This window comes from Ostrea edulis, chromosome 9 (assembly GCF_947568905.1).
Source record: "Ostrea edulis chromosome 9, xbOstEdul1.1, whole genome shotgun sequence".
Lineage (NCBI taxonomy): Eukaryota > Metazoa > Mollusca > Bivalvia > Ostreida > Ostreidae > Ostrea > Ostrea edulis.
The window spans coordinates 74,555,634-74,581,579 of NC_079172.1; the positions used below are offsets into that span (position 1 = coordinate 74,555,634).

At 39.1% G+C, this 25,946-nt stretch overlaps 1 protein-coding gene across 2 annotated transcripts in view; it reads left to right on the top strand.

The window, feature by feature from the left end:
- Window positions 1-7,196, top strand: part of LOC130046501 (uncharacterized) — a 29,533-nt gene extending 22,337 nt beyond the window's left edge. For both annotated transcript variants that reach the window (XM_056150625.1, XM_056150626.1), the window contains exons 7-8: window positions 1,976-2,138; window positions 2,250-7,196. In XM_056150625.1, the coding sequence (XP_056006600.1) occupies window positions 1,976-2,138; window positions 2,250-6,673 (4,587 nt within the window). In that variant the 3' untranslated portion in view covers window positions 6,674-7,196. The remainder of the gene's footprint in view (window positions 1-1,975; window positions 2,139-2,249) is intronic.
- The last annotated feature ends 18,750 nt before the right edge of the window (window positions 7,197-25,946 follow it).

Below are 25,946 nucleotides of genomic sequence, written 5' to 3' on the forward strand. Positions count from 1 at the left end.
ACATAATGAAGATTCAAGTTTGTTCAAATCATGGCCCCTAGGGGTATGATGGGGCCACAATAGGGGATCAAAGTTTACGTAAAAATATATAGGAACAATCTTTAAAAATCTTCTTCTAAAGAACCCCTGGGCCAGAAGAGCTGAAATTCACATGATAGCTTCCTGACATAATGCAGATTCAAGTTTGTTCAAATCATGGCCACCGGGGGTTAGATGGGGTAACAATAGGGGATCAAAGTTTTAAATACAAATATATAGGAAAAATCTTTTAAAATCTTCTTTAAAACTATTGGGCCAGGTAAGTGAAAATTTACATGAAAGCTTCCTGACATAGTGCAGATTCAAGTTTTTGAAAATAATAACCCCCGGGGATACAATGGGACAGCAATAGGGGATCAAAGTTCTACATACAAATATATAGGGAACAAATCTTTGACATTTACATGAAAGCTTCCTGACAAAGTGCAGATTCAAGTTTGTTAAAATCATGACCCCTAGGGTTAGGATGGGGCCACAATGTAAAACTTATATGGTACCAATTTTGATGCACCAGATGCGCATTTCGACAAATTATGTATCTTCAGTTATGCTCAACCGAAATGTTTGAAATCCGAAATAACAATGAAGGTTTAGAGCTATTATATGGAAAAACAGTGTGCCAAAAAAGTGGAGTCAAATTCATCTAAGGATAAGAGCTATGTGTGAGGGAGATAATCCTTAATTTTCAAATGAATTTCTAAATTTTAGAACAGGAATTAAATATACATCCGTATATTCGAGCTAGTAACGAAGTACTTACCTACTGGGCTGTACAGACCCTCGGGGACGAACAGTCCACCAGCAGAGGCCTCGACCCAAGGGTCATAATGTAAAACTTATACGTTACCAGTTTTGATGCACCAGATGCGCATTTCGACAAAATATGTCTCTTCAGTTATGCTCAACCGAAATGTTTGAAATCCGAAATAACAATGAAGTTTTAGAGCTATTATAGGCAAAAACAGTGTGCCAAAAAAGTGGAGTCAAATTCATCTAAGGATAAGAGCTATGCGTGAGGGAGATAATCCTTAATTTTGAAATGAATTTCTAAATTTTATAACAGGAATTAAATATACTTCCGTATATTCAAGCTAGTAACGAAGTACTTAGCTACTGGGCTGTAGAGACCCTCGAGGACTAACAGTCCACCAGCAGAGGCCTCGACCCAGGGTTCATAATGTAAAACTTATACGGTACCAGATGCACATTTATGTCTCTTCAGTGATGCTCAATACGGGATCAAAGTTTTACATAACTAATAAATAGAAAGAAATTTTTTTTTTTTAATTCTTCAGAACCATTGGGCTAAAGACGTTTACATTTGCACAAAAGATTTCTGACATAGTGCTATTGAAGTTTGTAAAAATCATGGCCCCAGGGGGTAAGATGGGGCCACAGTAGGGGATCAAAATTTTACATACAAATATATAGGGAAAATAAATAAAAATCTTGTGAAAAATCACTGGACAGAAAAGTTTACATTTACATGAAAGCATCATGACATAGTGCAGATTCAATTTTGTAAAAAAAAACCAAAAAAAAAACCATGGTCCCTGGGAGTAGGTTGGTGCCACAATAGGAATCAAAGTTTTACATGCGAATATTTAGGGAAAATCTTTGAATATGAGCCAAGGTGACTCAGGTGAGCGAAGTGGCCCATGGGCCTCTTGTTTACAGATTGATTTGACTACGGATTATTCCGTTTACCTAATCAAGATATATGGTTCACGGCGGGTGTCACCGGTCGACAGGTGATACTTACTTCTCCTTGGCCCCTCCTGATCTCACCTCTGATGTATCCAGGGATCCAGATTTGGCCAACTGTTAGTTTTGATAAGAATGGCCACTGTTCGTTACTTTTAGCTTTTCATCTAGAGATTGTCTTGGAACACATTTTAATGCTTTTATCTTCTTAATGGTAAATTATTTTATACAGGCGATCAGACGACTGAGCAGCGGTTCCCTTAATGGTGATGTTGCCTCCTTAGCAACAAGGAAGTTTGATAAATCTGATAAACAGGTCATATTGGATGACTTCCTGCTTCTTAAAAAAAGGTTTCAACAATTAGAGAGAAGACATATTCCTTTTAATGTCCGAGGTATTTCAAGTTATCTAATAAATGAACAATATTCCAACTCAAATGGATAGATATCCATATCATGAGTAGGTTATTTCATATCCTACTCATAAAATCAACAATCTTTTGCAGAACAGCAAGAAGAGATATTGAATAAATGGGAAATAGAGTATGAAGTTCTTTGCAAAACACGAGCGTACTACAGAGTGAAATCAGAAATTGAGTCCAAAGACACCGTGACAATAATAAGCGGTCCAGGAATGGGAAAAACATTCATTGCCAGGCAGACATGTCTTCATCTACAAAATGAAGGTTGGGAAATCATCCCGGTCCAACATATAGACGAGATGACTAGCTATCGCCTCGTCAGTATCAAGCAGGTGTTTCTTCTTGACGATCCTGTGGGAGTATTTGGATTCGATCGATCAGCATCAACTGCTATAGAAAGAATGTTTGAAGCTTTTGCTCCTTCAGATAAAACCAAATTTATTTTTACCTGCAGAAAAGCTGTTTATAATGAATGCAAAGATATGAAACACACTTTCTTCAGAAATATTATCGATATTGGAGGATCAGATCTTTTGTTGAATGAAAACGAAATGAAAGACATGTTAGCTTCTCACTGTAAAAGTGCAGGAGTGGAGGAGAAAGTGTATATAAACATCTCGCTACATCCTGGTATGACAATGTTCCCACTTTTATGCCGTTTATTTGTAAACGACAAAGAAAATCAGAAATATGGAAGTTTTTTTTTTGAAAAGCCCAATAAAAGCATCATTGACCAATTCGAGAAAATGAGAAATCAAAAGGAGTCACAATATGCAGCACTTGTTTTGTGTATGTTGAGAGAAAATGGTATAACAAACACGGATATTTCTGAACATATTAGGCTAATAAGTTCTAATTTTGATGCTAATCCATTTTGTATTCAAAAGTCTCTCAAGGAATTGACAGGAACATATGTTGTGAAGAATAACGAGGTTTATTCTTTCTCACATGACTGTTTATTCGAGGCCATTGCATACCTACATGCTTTGGAATTCCCTGAACAGGTACTGGACTTGCTGCCAAGTAGTTACATCGCAAACAACATTCATGTTACAAATGAAACTATGGATTCAGGATGTGCAAATTTATGTGTCTGCTTAAATGAAGATTACTTTGAATTCCTTTCAAGAAGACTTTTGAGGGATATCAAAGACGTACATCTTTATGATGTTTTTGTTGGAAACAGTCTTAGAAGTGATTTTTTTTTGGATTACTTTATTTCCTTTCTTGACACGGTGTCCAGAGATGACCTTATAGATTTGTTTTTAACTGTTCATTCTTCTGACTCGAAATTACTTCAGTTTAGTGGAAGGGTAATGGAAAGGACTGAATGCTGGGGAAAAGAATATTATCAACAAAAATTGCTCATTGGAGAAAATATTACAATTAGTGCAATTACAAGAGAAGAAAATGGCGAATTCATGCAGAACAGTGCTAGTTCTCACTACAGCATACTTGCATTGAGTTGGATTATCCATTATGGGCATTGTAGGCTTTTGTCTTATGTCTTTAAAAGACTTAGTGATAGTCAACAATTGTCTGAATTAAGGGAATCTGAAGGCGCCAGGTTGTTATTGCTCGCGTGTTTCAGTGGAAATTTGGGGGTAGTTCAGCAACTCGTCAGTTGGTTAGGGATGTTATATCTCAATAGATCTCCAAATCAAAAAACCGACAACAACAATGAGCACTTGTGTTTCACTCCCTTAACAGGTGCTGTTTTTGCTGGATTTGAATCGGTGATAGAATTCCTTGTTAACGAAGGAGCCGACGTGAATCTGCAGGATGACACATATGAAAAAGATACCCCTCTCACCAAAGCCTGCAGACTAGGATATACCATAATGGTGCAAACACTCTTACGGTGCAAAGCAGATATCAACCATATCAGTGGTACAATAAGATCGCCATTGTTCTGGGCATCACGGATGTCTAGAACTGATATAGTGAGGCTATTGATACAGAACAAATGTGATGTTAATATAGTTGACTCTGGGGGCAGAAGCGCTTTGCATGAAGCAACAGAAAAGGGATTTGATGATATTGTGAAACTGTTGGTTGAGAACATGGCCGATACAACTTTGGTAGACATAGGTGGAATATTGGCCGTAAAACTGACAAAGGAATCGAATAAAAACATCATAAAAACACAGATCATGTCACAGTGCAAAAATACCACCTCATTTTGCCAAATATTTGTTCAAGAACTAATACAAATGATAACTTATAAATTCTACAGAAATGAACCTCTACCAAACGCTTTAAAAGACAAACCATGTTCCTGTCTTTTTGATATACTCACCATGTCGGAATCAAACAAACCGTTACCTCAGGATTGGCATTCTTTCTGTTTTCTCCATTATAATTCAACAGGACATCAATCTGTACTGAGGTGTTTATTAAGTCATGGATACCAGATCATTTCCACCAATCCCTACCTTCAAGACGCACTGGTTACTGCATCAAGGAATGGACACATTGAGATAGTCAAACATTTAGTAGAATACGGTGCTGACGTCAATATTTCCAATCACAAGAATGTTAAACCGCTCTTTATGGCAACACAGAATGGACACACCGAGATAGTCAAACATTTAGTAGAACACGGTGCTGATGTCAATATTTGTTATGACAAGAATGTTACACCGCTCTTTATATCATCACAGAATGGACACACTGAGATAGTCAAACATTTAGTAGAACATGGTGCTGTTGTCAATATTTGTAATGACGAGAATGTTACACCACTCAATATGGCATCACAGAAAGGACACACTGAGATAGTCAAACATTTAGTAGAACACGGTGCTGATGTCAATATTTGTTATGACAAGAATGTTACACCGCTCTTTATATCATCACAGAATGGACACACTGAGATAGTCAAACATTTAGTAGAACATGGTGCTGTTGTCAATATTTGTAATGACGAGAATGTTACACCACTCAATATGGCATCACAGAAAGGACACACTGAGATAGTCAAACATTTAGTAGAACACGGTGCTGATGTCCATATTTGTAATGACAAGAATGTTACACCGCTCTTCATGGCATCACAGAATGGTCACACTGAGATAGTCAAACATTTAATAGAACACGGTGCCGATGTCAATATTTGTGATGATAAAAATAATACCCCACTCTTAATGGCATCACAGAATGGACACACTGAGATAGTCAAACATTTAGTAGAACACGGTGCTGATGTCAATATTTGTAATGACAAGAATGTTACACCACTCAAATTGGCATCACAGAAAGGACACACTGAGATAGTCAAACATTTAATAGAACACGGTGCCGATGTCAATATTTGTGATGATAAAAATAATACCCCACTCTTAATGGCATCACAGAATGGACACACTGAGATAGTCAAACATTTAGTAGAACACGGTGCTGATGTCAATATTTGTAATGACAAGAATGTTACACCGCTCTTAATTGCATCACTCATCGGTCACACTGAGATAGTCAAATATTTAGTAGAACACGGTGCTGATGTCAATATTTGTAATGACGAGAATGTTACACCGCTCTTAATTGCATCACAGAATGGACACACTGAGATAGTCAAATATTTAGTAGAACACGGTGCTGATGTCAATATTTGTAATGACGAGAATGTTACACCGCTCTTAATTGCATCACAGAATGGACACACTGAGATAGTCAAACATTTAGTAGAACACGGTGCTGATGTCAATATTTGTAATGACGAGAATGTTACACCGCTCTTAATTGCATCACAGAAAGGACACACTGAGATAGTCAAACATTTATTAGAACACGGTGCTGATGTCAATATTTGTGATTATAAAAATAATACCCCACTCTTAATGGCATCAGAGAATGGACACACTGAGATAGTCAAACATTTAGTAGAACACGGTGCTGATGTCAATATTTGTAATGACAAGAATGTTACACCGCTCTTAATTGCATCACTGATCGGTCACACTGAGATAGTCAAACATTTAGTAGAACACGGTGCTGATGTCAATATTTGTAATGACGAGAATGCTACACTGCTCCATATGGCATCACAGAATGGACACACTGAGATAGTCAAACATTTAGTAGAACACGGTGCTGATGTCAATATTTGTAATGACAAGAATGTTACACCGCTCTTAATTGCATCACTCATCGGTCACACTGAGATAGTCAAATATTTAGTAGAACACGGTGCTGATGTCAATATTTGTAATGACAAGAATGTTACACCACTCAATATAGCATCACAGAATGAACACACTGATATAGTCAAATATTTAGTAGAACACGGTGCTGATGTCAATATTTGTGATGACAAGAATGTTACACCGCTCTTTATTGCATCACTGATCGGTCACACTGAGATAGTCAAACATTTAGTAGAACACGGTGCTGATGTCAATATTTGTGATGACGAGAATGTTACACCGCTCTTCATGGCATCACAGGAAGGACACACTGAGATAGTCAAACATTTAGTAGAACACGGTGCTGTAATATTTGTAATGTGAGAAATGTTACACCGCTCTTTATGGCATCACAGAATGGACACACTGAGATAGTCAAAAATTTAGTAGAACACGGTGCTGATGTCAATATTTGTAATGACAAGAATGTTACACCAATCAATATAGCATCAGAGAATGGACACACTGAGATAGTCAAAAATTTAGTAGAACACGGTGCTGATGTCAATATTTGTAATGACAAGAATGTTACACCACTCAATATAGCATCAGAGAATGGACATACTGAGATAGTCAAACATTTAGTAGAACACGGTGCCGATGCTACTGTATCTGTATTGTGAATATTTAAAAAGAAACTGATGACTTCAATGGCTATAAAATATTTTGATCCACAAAAAAGATGTGTTTTTGTAAGTATGGATATTTCAGTGCAATCTGAGTAAAATTCAAAATGAATGAAATTTTTTAATTTGTACTGTTGTAATTTTATCCAAAAATGAATATATTTTTTTGATAGATCAGAATTTCAATGTTCATTTGTTGAAATAAAGTTATCGCTAGAGTAGTCCTTTTTTGTAATAACACGCCAGAAAAAAATCTGCCATGGATTATCATATAATGGTAGATGAAATTCCACGCAAGCAAGGGAAATCAATAATATTGTACAGAAGAAGTACTTTTAATGCGTGTTCAAACTGTTGCACACATTAATTGAATGACAGATATCTTTAATTCATCTGAATGTAAGAAAAACATTTCAATAATTGCGCGCATAAGTTGTGTTATATGACTATTTTGCGAAACGGAACGGAACGAAACCGGTTGTGGGGTACCTTAAGAGGGAATTGACTGTACAAAGTAGAGGGTTGTAAAATGAAATACCGGACGTTAAAGTTCTAGTAACATACATAATTGTGTATACTCATGTGGGCCTATGAAAAGTAGAGGGTTGTGAAATAAAATACCGGCTCTTAAAAATTATAGTTTTTATATACAATTGTATCCAATCATGTGAGCTTCTCTTCTGCGGAGGGCCTCCGTGGCCGAGTGGTTAGAGCATTCCGCTCAACATCACACGGTCTCTCACCTCTGTCGGCATGGGTTCGAATTCCGCTCGCGCCGATAAGTGAGAAACTTTCCCAGTTTACTTTCGGAAGGTCGGTGGTCTCTTCCCAGGTACATTGTATCTGGGTTCTCTCTTCCACCAATAAAAGAACTGGGCGCCACCAGATAACTGAAAATTGTTGAGTGTGGCGGAAAACATTAAATCATTCAATCAATCAATCTCTTCTTTGGTCAATTCTGTAGGTACTGTATAAACTATGTTTAATTTTTATGTGCATTTATTACTGATATATAAAATGCACATTTTCTGCGCTCGGATCGTTCCGATTCGCAAAATACCACTATCTGTGTGGATATTAGTATTTAACGGAACGATACATCGAAACGTTGTTATACAATTATTCTCATTCTTTTTAATCGTATCTTCAGACACCGAATTCTCTCTTCTTTACGGGGGGTATGAGTGTGTGCAAATTCATGCAACATTGTTTCCCCTTTTTATGTTGAAGCTTTCTTCTTCGGTTTAAAAGTTGATCACTCCGAAAGTTAGAGGAGTTGTTAATTAGGAAAAATTAAAAATATTAAAAAATCAACAACAACAACAAAAAAGAAAAAAGAAATCGGGGTCAATGTACAATTTTCTGCATAAATGATAACGGCAAATAAAAACCTCACGAAAACGGAACTGGAATTTTGCGAGGTTATCATGAAGTTGAAATAGTTGCAAGCATTATCTGGTTCCGTTCCGCTAAATACCAATATCCGTGTGGATATTAGTATTTAGGGGAACGGAGCGAAACGTCGAATTTGAAGCGTTATTCTACACCTGCAAGTAGTGTGTTGTTATTCAATTATTCTCATTTAACTTAATCGTATCTTAAGACACCGAATTATCTCTCTTCTTGGAGGGGGTGGGGGGTGGGGGGATGGGGCTTTTGTACATTATTTCAACATCGTTACCCCCTATTTCTGTTGAAGGTCTCCCTTAGTAGTTGATTAATCTGAAAGTAAGAGGCGTTGTTAATCTAGAAACAAGAAAAGAAAAAAGATGAAAAAAAAAGATCAAGGTTAATGTACAATTTTCTATGATAGTGGCAAATAAAAACCCCACAAAAAAGGGACTAGAAATTCGCAACGTTACTAAGAACTTGAAATAATTGCAAGCATTATCTCGTTCCGTTCCGTTTCGCTAAATACCAATATCCCTTCTCCCTTCTTTGGGGGTGGGGGTGGGGGGTGGGGGGTGGGGGGGTTGAGTGTGTGCAAGTTATTGCAACATTGCTTCCCCCTGTTTCTGTTGAAGCTTTCTTCTTCGGTTTAAAAGTTGATCACTCTGAAAGTAAGAGAAGTTGTTAATTAAGAAGAAAACAACCCAGCAAAAATAAAAAATAAAAAATAAAAAAATAAAAATAGCAAAATCGGGGTCAATGTAAAATTTTCTGCATTAATGATAATGGGAAATGAAAACCTCACGAAAACGGGACTGGATATTTGCGAAGTTACTAATAAGTTGAAGTAATTGCAAGCATTATCTGGTATCCGTGTGGATGCAAGGCGAAGATAACGAACAATCATCAATCTCATAACTCCCATAAGCAATACAAAATAGATAGTTGTGCAAACACGGACACCTGGACACACCAGAGGTGGGATCAGGTGCCTAGGAGGAGTAAGCATCCCCTGTTGATCGGTCACACCCGCCGTAAGCCCTATATCCTGATCAGGTAAACGGAGTTATCCGCAGTCAAAATCAGTGTGCCAAGAACGGCTTAACAATCGGTATGAAACACGTCAGACAGCATTTGACCCAATGCGAGGTTGTATTGACGAACTAGATCGTTATAACGACCATAGATATTAGATATTAGTATTTAGCGGAACGGAACGAAACATCGAAATTAAAGCGTTTTTCTACAACTGCAAGTAGTCTGTTGTTATTCAATTCCTTTCATTCATTCTTTTGACTTCGAATTCTCTCTTTTCTTTATCTTTTATTGGGGGGGGGGGGGGGGGTTGTGAATTAATGCCATATTGTTTTCTCTTGTTTCTGTTGAAGCTTTCCCTTTCTTCGGTTTAATAGTTGATCACTCTGAAAGTAGAAGGAGTTGTCAATAGACTGAAAATCTGCGAGGTTACTAACAAGTTGAAATAATTGCTATTGCTAGCAATATCTGTGTAGATATTTGTATTTTGCAAAACGGAACGGGGCGATGTGAATTTGAAATATTCTTTTATTATTTAAAGTGTCCGTGAAGCCGTTTTCAAAGTGCTTCTTTAAATATTGTTTACATAATAAAGAACTGAAAAAAAAAACAAGCCTGATCACTCAGTTCTTTTTAATATGCGAGTTATTGCATGAAATATTAAAATATTGTTAATCCACACCTTTACGATAACGAAAAACGGGCTCTACCGGAAGTGACACCAACTTACATCATTGGCGCCATTCTCGATGAAAAATTGGTAGAGCTCGGTAGTGATTATAACATCGAAATGGCTAGTAAGAATAAAGGACGGATGTCCGTTGTGGCAGGTTGTAGTAAAAGGCAAGCAGATGGAGTTTCGGTGCATATTTTCCCGAAAGATCAGCGTCAGCGAGCAGCCTGGGTTCGTTTTGTAAAGCTAACAAGGGCAGACTGGCCTGGACCATCGCAGTACACAGTGATTTGTAGCGAACATTTTAACGAGGATTGCTACGAGGCCCGTTTTTCGCTGATGAATGACTTCGGCATTCCTGCGAATAAGTTTCTTCGTAAGGGATCTGTGCCATCGATATATCCTAAGCGGAAAAGGGATGAACTCAACGACGCCTTTCTTCAGTCTCCTCAGCTCACGACCCCCCCCCCCCCGAACGAAGAGCTTATGCAAAGCGCGCAAAAAACATAGTAATTTTCTTTTCTGTTCTTTGTTGTTGTATTTTTTATAATTCAAACACACTCAGAAGTATTATTCCCACAGCGCGGCGGTGCTGGTTTCAACTTTATAAACAATGTACATGTCTAGCTGAAAGTGGCTAATGTCTAGTGCATTTCCATTTACCGTTTGAAACAATATAAATCAATGTACAGTATCATGTTAGATACAAAGATGTCCTTTATTTTGACTTCATGAATTGTTGGACTTCATGCATCAGTGAGGCGAGACAGTGACACAGAAGGTCATGACTAGATGGTATCCCTCAAAAGCAGGTGACCCACGAATTACTTGCCCCTAATCATAGATAGAAAGATAAGTCGTACGTCGAATAATATTTCATATAGAAATATGTTTACGATGAAGAAGGCAAAGAAAATTGTTGGGACTTTTTACTAGTTAAGATTACTAATTAAACCCTAATTAGCTGAATTAAAAATATAAGAAATGAATCAAGCAATGAAGGCAATATGGAGAGAAATAAGATTTGATAGAAATTGTACAGAGTATTAGCTAATTAACATAATGAATCAGATCCTAATTCTCTCAGATGTTAAAAACAGTAAGAAATTAGATATAAAAAACTGTAAGGGGCGAGATCAAATGATTGATTTCGGATACAAATCTAAATTCAAATAGTTAAGAGGAGTCTTCTGTAAGTTTCTCTCATCCGACATCGATTACACAGTCGAAAAAGGAAAAAAGACAATTGTAACATCTTTTTCCTCACATGACGATATTACATTTTAATAAGCATTTGATAATTTCCATACACACTTTTTTGTGAGTAAACAGTAGATATAGTATACAGTGTTATTTATACTCGTTTGTTCTTACTTGTTAATCGATTAATTTAAACACTCATCATATCTATTTCAATGGGAGGGGGTCGTAAAAACTATGTGAATATAACTTTTAAGGGATACCTAGTTAAATATCAAGGCTCAACAAGCCCGTGTTCATGAGCGATATATTTTTAAAGGGTAACATATACTCTTTGCCACCCAGCGAGCCCCATATCCAACCTGCCTTTCAGGGATACCGAGTTAATTATCAAGGCTCAACTAGCCCGAGTTCCCGGGCGCTACAGTCACCTACTTTTCAGGGATACCAGATAAGCTTTGTCACCCAGCGAGCCCTATATCAGACCTGCCTTTCAGGGATACCGACTTAATTATCGACGCTCAACTAGTCCAAGGTCCCGGGCGCTAAAATCACCTACTTTTGAGAGATACCGGATAAACTTTACCACCCAGCGAGCCCTATATCTGACCTGCCTTTAAGGGATACCGAGTTAATTATCGACGCTCAACTAACCCAAGTTCCCGGGCGCTAAAGTCACCTACCTTTGAGGGATACCAGATAAGCTTTGCCACCCAACGAGCCCTATATCAGACCTGCCTTTCAGGGATACCGACTTAATTATCAAGGCTTAACTAGCCCAATTTCCCGGGCGCTAAAGTCACCTACCTTTGAGGGATACCAGATAAGCTTTGCCACCTAATGAGCCCTATATCAGACCTGCCTTTCAGGGATACCGAGTTAATTATCGACACTTAACTAGCCCAAGTTCCCGGGCGCTAAAGTCACCTACCCTTGAGGGATACCAGATAAGCTTTGCAACCCAACGAGCCCTTTATCAGACCTGCCTTTCAGGGATACCGACTTAATTATCAAGGCTCAACTAGCCCGAGTTCCCGGGCGCTAACGTCACCTACCTTTGAGGGATACCAGATAAGCTTTGCCACCTAATGAGCCCTATATCAGACCTGCCTTTCAGGGATGCCGACTTAATTATCAAGGCTCAACTAGCCCGAGTTCTCGGGCGCTAAAGTCACCTACCTTTAAGGGATACCAGATAAGCTTTGCCACCCAGAGAACCCTATATCAGACCTGCTTTTCAGGGATACCGACTTAATTATCAAGGCTCAACTAGCCCAATTTCCCAGGTGCTAAAATCACCTACTTTTCAGGGATACCAGATAAGCTTTGGCACCCAGCGAGACCTATATCAGACATGCCTTTCAGGGATACCGACTTAATTATCAAGACTCAACTAGCCCGAGTTCCTGGGCGCTACAGTCACCTACTTTTGAGGGATACCATATAAGCTTTGCACCCAGTGAACCCTATATCAGACCTGCCTTTCAGGGATACCGACTTAATTATCAATGCTCAATTAGCCCAAGTTCCCAGCTGCTAAAGTCAACTACCTTTGAGGGATAGCAGATAAGCTTTGCCACCCAGCGAACCCTATATCAGACCTGCCTTTCAGGGATGCCGAGTTAATTATCGACACTCAACTAGCCCGAGTTCTCCGGCGCTAAAGTCATCTACCTTTGAGGGATACCAGATAAGCTTTGCCACCCAATGAACCCTATCTCAGACCTGCCTTTCGGGGATACCGAGTTAATTATCAAGGGTTAACTAGCCCAATTTCCCGGGCTCTAAAGTCACCTACCTTTGAGGGATACCAGATAAACTTTGCCACCTAATGAGCCCTATATCAGACCTGCCTTTCAGGGATACCGACTTAATTATCGACACTCAACTAGCCCAAGTTCCCGGGCGCTAAAGTCACCTCCCTTTGAGGGATACCAGATAAGCTTTGCCACCCAACGAGCTCTATATCAGACCTGCCTTTCAGGGATACCGACTTAATTATCGACGCTCAATTAGCCCAAGGTCCCGGGCGCTAAACTCACCTACTTTTGAGAGATACCGGATAAGGTTTACCACCCAGCGAACCCTACATCTGACCTGCCTTTCAGGGATACCGAGTTAATTATCGACGCTCAACTTGCCCAAGTTCCTGGGCGCTAAAGTCACCTACCTTTGAGGGATACCAGATAAGCTTTGCCACCCAACGAGCCCTATATCAAACCTGCCTTTCAGGGATACCGAGTTAATTATCAAGGCTTAACTAGCCCAATTTTCCGGGCGCTAAAGTCACCTACCTTCGAGGGATACCAGATAAGCTTTGCCACCTAATGAGCCCTATATCAGACCTGCCTTTCAGGGATACCGACTTAATTATCAATGCTCAATTAGCCCAAGTTCCCAGCCGCTAAAGTCAACTACCTTTGAGGGATACCAGATAAGCTTTGTCACCCAGCGAGCCCTATATCAGACCTGCCTTTCAGGGATACCGACTTAATTATCAAGGCTCAACAAGCCCAAGTTCCCAGGCGCTAAAATCACCTACTTTTCAGGGATACCAGATAAGCTTTGCCACCCAGCGAGCCCTATATCAGACCTGCCTTTCAGGGATACCGACTTAATTATCAAGGCTCAACTAGCCCGAGTTCTCCGGCGCTAAAGTCACCTACCTTTGAGGGATACCAGATAAGCTTTGTCACCCAGCGAGCCCTATATCAGACCTGCCTTTCAGGGATACCGACTTAATTATCCACACTCAACTTGCGCAAGGTCCCGGGCGCTACAGTCACCTACTTTTGAGGGATACCAGATAAGCTTTGCCACTCAGCGAGCCCTATATCCGACCTGCCTTTCAGGGATACCGAGTTAATTATCGACACTCAACTAGCCCAAGTTCCTGGGCGCTAAAGTCACCTACCTTTGAAGGATACCAGATAAGCTTTACCACCCAACGAGACCTATATCAGACCTGCCTTTCAGGGATACCGATTTAATTATCAAGGCTCAACTAGCCCGAGTTCCCGGGCGCTACAGTCACCTACTTTTGAGGGATACCATATAAGCTTTGCCACCCAGCGAGCCCTATATCAGACCTGCCTTTCAGGGATACCGACTTAATTATCAATGCTCAGTTAGCCCAAGTTCCCGGGCACTAAAGTCACCTACCTTTGAGGGATACCAGATAAGCTTTGCCACCCAGCGAGCCCTATATCAGAACTGCCTTTCAGGGATACCGACTTAATTATCAAGGCTCAACAAGCCCGAGTTCTCGGGCGCTAAACTCACCTACCTTTGAAGGATACCAGATAAGCTTTGCCACAAAACGAGCCCTATATCTGACCTGCCTTTCAGGGATACCGAAATGACACTACATTGTAATGATAAAAAAAAAATCGCCATGGACATCCTTAAACATTATGAAATAATCACCATGTTGGATTGACTAGATCAAATTAAAACAGCATTTAGTACGGAATTTTAATTTTTGATAGACTGATTAAGCTCATCAGCTATGATAATTTGTAAATGAATGTGTGAACATATGATATTGGGTGTTAATTGTTACTGTTTTTCTTTCTCTCGCTCTCTTGTCTCTCTCCCTCCTCCCACCTTTCCTCTCACTCTCTCTCGGTCTAATCTATCTCTCTCCACTCAATGCCTCCATGCCTGTCTGTCGCTTTCTCTCTTTCCCCTTTCTCTCCCCACCCTTCCTCCTCTCTCTCTCCATGTTTTCTCTCCCTATCCTACTCTTCCCCCTCTCTCTCTCCCTCCCTTTCTCCTCTTCTCCCTCTCCCCAACCATTTCTCTCACTCATTCCCTTTCCCACCATTCCTATCTCTCTTCCCTCTCCCCCTTTCTATCTCCTCTCTTCTCTCCCCTTATCCCTCTCCCTCTATCTCTTTCTCTCTATCATATCCTTCCCCTCTATATCTCTCCCCATGTTTTTCTTCTCTTCTCTCTCTTTTCTCTCTCATCTCTCTACCTCTTAAACTTTTCCCCCTCTCTCTCTTCCATCTCTCTCTCCTCTTTCTCTTCTCTCTCTCCCACCTTTTCTCTCACTCATTTTATACCCTTCCTCTTTCTCTTTATTCCCTCTCCCCATTTCTATCTCCTCTCTCCCCTTATCTCTCTCTTCCATCCTTCCTCTCTCTCTCTTCCATCTCTCTCTCCTCTTTCTCTTCTCTCTTTCCCACCTTTTCTCTCACTCATTTTATACCCTTCCTCTTTCTCTTTATTCCCTCTCCCCATTTCTATCTCCTCTCTCCCCTTATCTCTCTCTTCCATCCTTCCTCTCTATCTCTCCCATCTCTTTCTTCTCTTCTCTCTTCTTTTCTCTCTCCTCCCTCTGTCGCATTCCCTCTTCAATTCTTTCATCTATCTCTCCTTCCTCTCTTTCTCTTTTTTCTCTCCCACCCTTTCTCCATTTTCCAACTATCCTATCTCTCTCCCCTCTCCCCTTTCTATCTTCTCTCACCTTCTCCCTTTATCTCTTTCCAATCCTTCCTCTCTCTCTCTCTCTATCTCTCCCATCTCTTTCTTTCTTCTCTCTCTTCTCTTTCCCTCCCTATTCTCGCCCTCCTTCCCTCTCTCTCACAACCCCTCTTTCATATATTCCCTCCTCTTTCTCTTCTTTCCTCCTACCTTTCTCTCTCATTTCCTTTCCCACCCTTCCTATCTCTCTTCCCTCTCCCCTGTTTATCTCCTCTCTCTTTTCTCCCCTTATCCCTCTCCCTCCATCTCTCTCATCCTCCCTCTATTTTTCCCCTTCTCTCTATTCTCTCCCTCCTCTCGCTCGGCTCCCTCTCCCACCCTTCCTCTCTCTCTCTCACTTCCTCTTCCCATCTATCTCCCTCCTCTCTTTCTAATCTCTCTCCTCTTTCTCTCTATCCTTCCCTTTCCCACTCTTCCTATTTCTCTTCCCTCTCCCCTCGCTATGTTCTTCTCTACCCTTGTCCCCATCTCTCTATCTCCAATTCCCATCCTTCCTCTCTACAAACTCTCTCTCTCCTTTCATTCTCCCCCTCCCACACTTCCTCTCTTCCCTTTCTACCTCCCTATGCACTATGTCTCTCTTCCCTCTCTCTTCCCTCTCCCTCCCTCTCCCACCCTTTATCTTCTCTCTGTCCCCTCTTTATCTCTTTCCTCTTTCCCCTTCTCTCTCTTAACCTCTCCCCATTTATATTTCCCTCTGTTGTTCTTTCTATCTCCATCTTTCTAACCTCTTTCCCTCTCCCTCCTCTAAGTATCCTCTTTCTCTCCTTTCTATTTCCACAGCTCTCTCTATCTACTCTCTCTCTCCCCACTCCATGTCTCTCCCATCCTTTCTCTATCTCCTGTCTTCTTCCTCCTCTCTCTCTGTACCACCCTTCCCCTCTCTCCCTTCACTCTTTACCCTCTCCTCTTTATATCTCTCTCCCTCATTCTCACCTTTTTATCTCTCTATCCATCCCTCTCTCTCCCTTTCTTTTTCTCCCCTCTCTCTCCGACTGCAGTGTAAAAGAAAGGCTCCTCATTTATTTTGATTAATTACACTATAATTTGCAGTTTAATCAATAAGTCCATTGTGTGAAGGTAAGATAATAATAATAATATTTTTTATCTGTATACAAATACATACTCAAGATATATCATCATAGTTTGGGCAAAAGCATGTATCATTGCCTTGAGACACTGCAACCATATGTAATCAGAATTGTTACTGATATCCCAACATTACCATAAAAAGAAATGATTTATTATAAATCTTGGTTGAAAAATCTAATTGAGAGTTATGTGTAAAATTGATCCTTCTTTTCTGCAATATCACAGTCCTTGTAAGCATAAACAGCATTGATAGGCGGGTCAAAGGTCAAGTGATGATGTAACAATATAAGCCATTAGCGCTATGACGCAAAATGTCAATGACGTAGAATTAGGATGGACTCAATCGGATCACGCACTAGTCTTTTTCCGGTAAAAAAAACTCGGACGTGGATCGGCGCAAGAATGCATTTCTTCGCCGGAAGCGCGCCTGTGGATTAGGTTAAAAGGCCAAAACCGAATCCTTGTATAATGTATTATTTATATTTTCACCAGATATTCATTTTTGGTATGATGAACGTCTTATTCACTCTATACATAAACATAAAAGTAAAAAATAATAGTGGTAGAATGCGTTAGACATGTATAATATCTTAAATGCATTTGAAAGCTCGCAATTCATATTGTAACATACGCCTGTGACGTCATAGTTGCATTTGTGTACACATGGCAACAGACTCTTATGGCGTCGATCCACATACGAGGTTCATTTGCGGTTACGGAAATAGCCAAGTAGTTACGATTGGGATGAACTAGGTCGGATATGATATGAATTGGTACCCTGTTGACCTCGCTTCTCTCGCAGATCAGCGGGGAACCAGTTTAGGGTATGATATAAAAATTCAAGAAACCTATGACGTCAAGTCGGATATGACGTAACAATAGAAGTTGGGAGCGCTATGTTGTAATGATAACGCAGAAAAAATTGAGAAAGTCAAGAGCGCTATGACGTAGCAATGACAAGGAAAATTCGATAAAGTCGGCGTAGTGTTTAAAGGTGTTAATAATAAGTGTGGTAGTGGTACCATATGTATGTATAGGAGGTGATATAGGTGATTGTATGGGTGGTGGTATGTGGTGTATGAGTGGTGGCACAATTTGTATTTGGTGTACACCACCCATACACTATCAACCACAACCTATACACCACATACTATTACACTGCTCATACACCACATACCACCACCCATACTACAAAACACCATTACACCTATATCACATACCACTGCAATTGTTACGTCATTGTGTTCTCTGCTATTTCAATTTTTCTGACGTTATTTTCCCGACGTAAAGCTAATAGCTTTCATTGTTACGTCATGCTCGACTTAACGTCATATCGCTCTTAAAACTTCCGCCAGAGTTCGTTTGCTCAAAAACCAAACGTAGTTGACGTAGTGAGGCCTCGACGGGGAGTTTGTACGCTCTTGCATTCCTACGTCATACCGCTCCCGGCTTTCATTGTTACGTCATACCCTACCTAGGTCTAGTCTCGTTCAACCAGACACTCGGCTGTCTTGGCAAATCGCCAACGAAAATCTCTGATCGTCGGAGATTTCTGGAGAGAGCCGAGCGTGTGGTTCCACGAGACTAACTTAGGTCCTAAACTGGTTCCCTACTGATTAGTGCTACACACGAGAGAAGCGAGATCAACAGGGTACCAGTTTACCTAGGTCCTAACCCAATCGGAACGCCTCGAATGTCTCGTGCACTCGACATAGTGCGCCATCCTCTACCCAGAGTTCTGTACGCTACTTTTAAAGGGAAAGGAAACGAGAATAATTGTTTATATCATGTGATTATATTATCACGTGATTCCAAGCGTTGACAGAGGTATAAGCGAAGCTTGCGTAACGCTCCCTCTGGTAAGAGAAGCTTGCGTAACGCGCCCTCTGTTGAGAGAATGATAGTGCGTGAGACATTCGAGGAATTCCGATTGGGTCCCAACCTAAACTGGTACCCCGCTGATTGGTGCTACACCAATCGTTACTATACACAAGAGAAGCGAGGTCAACACGGTACCAGTTTAGGTCCAACCTAGTCCTATGTCATTCTCTCACCAGAGGGCGTGCTAAGCAAGCTTCACTTTGTTGTAACCTTAGTACGTAAGTCCTCGAAGCTCACGCTTCATAGTGCAGTAGGCTGTGACGTCATAGCTACACTTTGTTGTGGAGCGTAGCGTAACGCTCTCTGGTGAGAACCGTAAGCTCCAGGATTTTACAACTTGGTACCTCTGGTCACCATGATGAGAGGAAGGTGCTTATTGTTTTTCAAGGTGAGAAGTCAAAGGTCAAGGTCATAGCATTACTTAGTAGGAAAACCTTGTAGGCAGGATACAAACCGAACCGTAAGCCCCGGGATATTGCAACTTGGTACATTTGATCACTATGATGAGAGGAAGACGCCTTTTGTTTTTTAAGGTCAAGGTCATAGTATCACTTAGAAATTGAGTAAGAACCCAGGCCAACAATTTGTTTTATCTTGGTTGGACCCTGCGACAAAAATATTACATAGAGAGTACAGTATTTGTCCTGTTTTTACGATGCAAAGAAAGTATGCCACACCCTGATGATTGTTGATACTACTTGAAGCCAAGTTCTGTAAATCGTTGTGTAAGAAAAACACCCAATATTAGCTTTTCACGGGCGTATTATGTACCGTTGGCGGTACTCTTGTTTAGCTCACCTGAGCTGAAAGCTCAAGTGAGTTTTCTGATCACTCTTTGTCCGTCTCTCCGTCTGTGTCCTTCATCGAACTTTTTTTTTTACATTTTCAACTTCCTCTCCAGAACTACCGGGTCAATTTCAACCAAACTTGGTACAAAGCATCCTTGGGTAAAGAGATCACAAGTTTGTTCAAATGAAGGGGTAGACCCTTCAGTGGGGAGGTAATCACGAAAATACAAAGTTGAATGCGGTCATTTAAAAATATCTCAAGAACCAGTTGGCCAGAAAATTTAAATTTACATGAAAGCTTTCTGATATAGTGTAGATTCAAGTTTACTAAAAGTATGTCCCCCCCCCCCCCCACCCCGAGGTAGTGCGGGGTCACAATAAGGAATCAAAGTTTTAAATGCGAATATATCGGGAAGATCTTTGAAGATTTTCTTCTCAAGAACCACTGCGTCAGAAAAGTTAAAATTTACTTGAAAGTTCCCTGATATAGAGTAGACTCTAATTTCTTCAAATCATGGTCCCCGGGGTTAGGGTGGGGCCACAATAGGGGATCAAAGTTTACATTTAGATATATAGGGGGAAATCTTAACATTCTTCTTAACTTGGTCAGAAAAGTGGCAATTTTCATGAAAGCTTCCTTACATAGAATAGATTCAAGTTAGTTCAAATCATGGTCCTCGGGGGGTTAGGATGCGGTCACAATAGGGGATCAAAGTTTTATATGCTGATATATTTTGGAAAAATCTTTAAAACTCTCTAGAGCTAGGGATTTTATACTTGATATATACATTCGTTACAGAAAGACTTTTCATGTGATGCCATGGTGTGTGATCTTATGACATTGACCTGGAAGTTTGACCTACTTTTAATAAAATTTTGACCTATACAATATGTCCTGAACTATTTAAGATTGATCTTTCATATCTTATATAAATTTCTTTTGGCAAGACCTTTCATTTCATAGCATGACCGCTGACCTTGTGACTTTGAACTCTGAGTTTGACCTACTGTTTAGAAAACATAACCTACTAAGCATATCCGGAACTATTTAGGTAGGGCTTTCATATTCTGTGTATAGATTCTTCGACAAGATGTTCTGACACAATGGTGTTTGATCTTTTGACCTTGGAGTTTGACCTACTTTTGAAAAAAAACTTGACCCATTTAATATCTCCTGAACTATTTTAGGGTTTTTATATTCTGTATATATACCTTGTTATACTTTGTTGTTTGACATAATGACCTTGAACAATGGCAGGGAAAAGATGGCTCAGGTGAGCGATGTGGCTCATTGGCCTCTTGTTTGACAGCGTACATTTCCCATTATTTTTTACATTCAAAAACAATCTTTACAATCCAAAGTAAAATATTTTGGGTATACCCCCTATTTTTCAAGTATGTAAGCTTAAACAAGAGAAGGCAACGAGCGTTGACAGTCACATCCCGTGGTAAGCCCATATCTTGATCAGGTAATCGGAGTAATCCGTAGTCAAAAGTAGTATGTGAAGAACATCCTCACAATTGGTGTGTACTGTAACTCGTCAGACAACATTTGATCTTATGAATTGAATCCGTGTAGAGGAGGACGAATACTTACTACCCCCCTACCTTCACGACCCTTTACAATTTAAGATAGTGAACTTTGAGTAAAGATCGTCGTTTAGTTTGTGTGTGTGGTTTTTTCCTTGCATTCCTACAGGATTTTGAAGTTTGGGTTTATTTAGCTTTTAAAATTTTATTGATTTTTCTTTTATTTTGCTTGTCAAGAATTATAGACAACTGTGAAGTCAACTTCCCATAAGACTGTACTCTCCTTTACTTTGAAAAAATTTGCTATGAGCCTGTAATGCCAATCCACCAATGAATGAAACGACCATTCCATAACAGGTAGCAGACAGATATCTGTCTGGAACTGAAAAATATCACTAATTGTACCTCATTTTGAATTCATGCCATAATTTATTTCTATTATAAATATAAATACGAGCTGACTAAGCTAACACCAGCTTGGATTTATCTCTGTTGTTAAATATCACGAAAACAATATTCAAATATTACAGGTAAGATATATATAAACTCTGCAAATTGATATACTTTAAATTTATGATCTATTTTACATGACATGCATTTTTACAGACACTTACATGTACGAAGTTGACGTGTCTTTTATTTTACCTTGGAGAATTCTACATTAAGAAAACATTGTGTTTATTTGTTTAAGTTCATGTAATTGTATCATTGCTACTGCTTGCTTAGATTTCGGGAATAAGAGAAGGTCTTACAACCCTTCCGTAAGATATATCATTTAAATCATTCAGTTATCTCGTTACAACGAGGTGGATAATTCGTTATAACGAGATACTAAGTCGTTATAACGAGATCATTAATTCGTTATATCGAGATAGTTAACTCGAAATAACGAGATACTAACTCGTTATAATGAGATAATTAATTCGTTTTAACAAGGTAACTAATTCGTTAAACGACATAATTAACTCGTTATAACAAGATGATTAACTCGTTATAACAAGATAATTAATTCGTTATAACGTTATAACTAACTCGTTATAACGAGACACTAACTCGTAATAACGAGATACAAACTCGTTATAACGGCACAATTAATTCGTTATAACGAGATAACTAACTCATTATCACTAGATAAATAACTCGTTATAAGATATTAACTCGTTATAATGAAATAATCAACTCGTTATAATGAGATAATGAACTAGTTACGAGTATAAAGAGATAACTAATTCGTTATAACGAGATAATAACCCGTTATAACGAGATCATTTACTCGTTATAATGAAATAATTAATTCGTTATAACGAGATACTTAAATCCGTATAACGAGATAACTAACTCCTTTTCACGTTTGAAAAATGAACCTATCCGGCTGTCATAGTCGTCATCATGAACTACGTTTGCTCCTTGTATAGAAACCTTAGTTGTTATCCCTAAAAAAAAAAACGGGTTAGCACAGTACCCTGGAAATCGGAATGGTTATGCGTTGATAATTAACTCGGTATCCCTGAAAGGCAGGGCTAGCATAGGTCTCGCTAGGTGGCAAAGCTTATCTGGTATCCCTCAAAAGAAGGTGTATATATCGCCCGGGAACTTGGGCTAGTTGAGCATCGAAAATTAAATCGGTATCCCTGAAAGGCAGGTCTGATACAGGGCTCGCTAGGTGGCAAAGCTTATCTGATATCCCTCAAAGGTAGGTGAGTTTAGCTCCCGGGACTTTGGGCTAGTTAAGTCTTGATAATCAACTCGGTATCCCTGAAAGGCAGGTCTAGCATAGGTCTCGCTGGGTGGCAAAGCTTATCTGATATCCCTCAAAAGTAGGTGTTTAGATCACCCGGGAACCCGGGCTAGTTAAGCCTTGATAATTAACACGGTATCCCTGAAAGGCAAGTCTAGCATAGGTCTCGCTGGGTGGCAAAGCTTATCTGGTATCCCTCAAAAGTATGTTTTTAAATCGCCCATGAACCCGGGCTAGTTGAGCCTTGATAATTAACACGGTATCCCTGAAAGGCAGGTCTAGCATAGGTCTCACTGGGTGGCAAAGTTTATCTGGTATCCCTCAAAAGTAGGTGACTTTAGCGCCCGGGAACCCGGGTAGTTGAGCCTTGATAATTAACTCGGTATCCCTGAAGGGCAGGTCTGATACAGGGCTCGCTGGGTGGCAAAGCTTATCTGGTATCCCCCAAAAGTAGGTGTTTATATCGCGCTGCATCTGGAGTTAGTTTGGCCGTAATAATTAACTCGATATCCCTGAAAAGCAGGTTTTGAGGAATGCTCTTTTCAATGAGTTATAATGTTGAATGAAAGTTTTGTGTTGATTTTGTGTACTGAATGAGAGGGGGGGGGGTAATTAGAATAATTAAAATAATTTCTATGATTAACTTTCGATCAAAAATACCCTTCTGTACTTTCAAAAATAATTTCTAAACATATTTTACTCTGACCACCGCTAGGTATCATCAGTATTGCTTTTAATAAGACTTCTTATTAAATATTATTTCTTTCCATGTTGCATTTGTTGTTTTATCTACTTCCTAGTGGCGAGATCAAAAGTTCAATGTCTGACAAAAAAACCTAAATTCACATAGTTTTTAACCACCCCCCCTTCCGCCCCCGCAACGACCCTCTCAACTAGATATGATGAGTGTTTAAACTATAATCGATTAACAAGTAAGAACGAATGAGTATAAATAACTGTATACCTTATCTTCTGTTTATTCACAAATGAACGTGTAGATTAAAACTATCAAATGTTCATTAAAATGTAATATCGTCATGTGGTGTTGAACAGTCACATGTCTTTCTTCTTTTTCGACTAATGTGTAATCGATGTCGGATGAGAGAAACTTACAGAAGTTTTACCCCCCCCCCCTTACCCCTAACTATTTGAATTTAGATTTTTATCCGAAATCAATCTTTTGATCTCGCTCGTTACAGTTTTTGATATCAAATTTCTTACTGTTTTTAACATCTGAGAGAATTAGGATATAATTATGTTAAGTAAATAATACTCTGTGTGCTTTCAATCCAATCGTATTTCTCTCCAAATTGCGTTCAGGGCTTTATTTATTTCTTACATTTTTAATAGTTGAGCTAATGAGGGTTTAATTAGTAATCTTAATTAGTAAAAAAATCTCAACAATGTTCTTGCCTTCTTCATCGTAAGCACATTCCTTTACGAAGTATAATTCGACGTACGACTTATCTTTCTATCTATCATCAGGGGCAAGTAACTCGTGGGTCACCTGCTTTTCAGGGATACCATCTACGTATCACACCGGTAATTCACCAATCGAAATGAACTTAGTATTTCCTTTTCTGAAGTTAAATTTGAACAGATTCTTTAAGTTATTCTTCCCCATAATTTCTTGTAATGAACAGTTAGATATCTATTGTAGATGTGAATTTTAAACATGTTTAACACTTAATATTACTCCCCAAAATTATAGTTTTATTTATTTGTTTTATACAGCATTTGATCTTCGTAAATGGTCACCCCCTGCTTTGAAGAGTGGACAAATGTACACAACCCCAGGCAGAATAGAGGACCGTTATCTTAATCACTAATAACCAGTGAGTTTCAACTCTGGCTAATCTGCTTAGTATAATTAACGGGTTATATTGTGGTACCCATTTTACCAGATGCAGACACCTGTAAAGTACTAGAAATACACTATTTTCATGAAATTTAACGTTTAATACACCTGAAAATTTGAATAATTAGCAATGTCAAAACTACCGCACGTAAATTTAAAATTGATAATTAGCTGTATTGTAAAGTTTCATCTTTCCCCTTACTAATGAAACCATTTTAATGCGAATATTTTAATTTTCTGCAAAGTTTTATCATTTTAAAAAGTACCACTAGTGATGCATATTTTGCCGCAGATTTCAATAGAAATCACGATAATTCCAAGGGGGAATCAAACGCTTATTTTCGTCAGTTATCTTACACCTCTCCATGTCTGCTTGGGATATATTGTTAATTAATGACACAAGCACCTGCTGTGCAAATTTGGCAATAATTGAAGCTAATTCAGTTGTCTTCAAGGTATCACACCGGTAATTGACCAATCAAAATGAACTTAGTCAATTGTAGTTCCATACATTTAAAAGAAATATTTTTTTCCGTGCGCGATTTTTTTTCATTTCCCCTTATTTGTTTTTCTTAAATTTTGTACCCCTGATTAGGAAATTTTATCTAATTTGTAGAAATAATCACTTGTTTACAAGGGAACTATTTGCTGTGAGTTGATAAGACGACTTCCTGGGGCGCACACAGGTTGTTTACAAGCACATGGAAAACACGTGGATTTGGGGGTGGTCGTGTTTGCGGAGAAAAAAAATGGAGAAAATGCCGCGTAGGGTATCATTTTTCTGGTGTCGGCAGATGTAACAGGTAACATATAACAATCCTTGCTGAATTATTGGACACGAATTTGATAAACTGATTTTTAATAAAAAAAATTTCCTTCATAGGAACATATAGTGAAAATAATTACCGGTGTGATACCTTGAAGGAAATTGTCAATTTCATTATTTCCTGTTTTTCTGACTGCTCTCCCTTTCTATGCTCGTAGCATGGCTGCTGTAGATCAAAACACGTGGTTTGAAGAACAAAAACGATTTTTTTTCCATAATTCACAGATATTACGCAATACACAATGTCGCCTTTTCAATCACAGTAGTACTAGGTGTAAATACATGCAAACAACCGTTTTAATGCCCGGTGCAGTTAGGAAACCGAGAATATATGTACACAGATTGTCCTACATAGCACACACAGGCAATTTAGATATATTTCAAAGACATATGCATATTTCACACCTCTGTCACAATACACATTGTATATGCTTTGAACATCTCTCTTACGAGCCACAGCGTATAAAGAACAA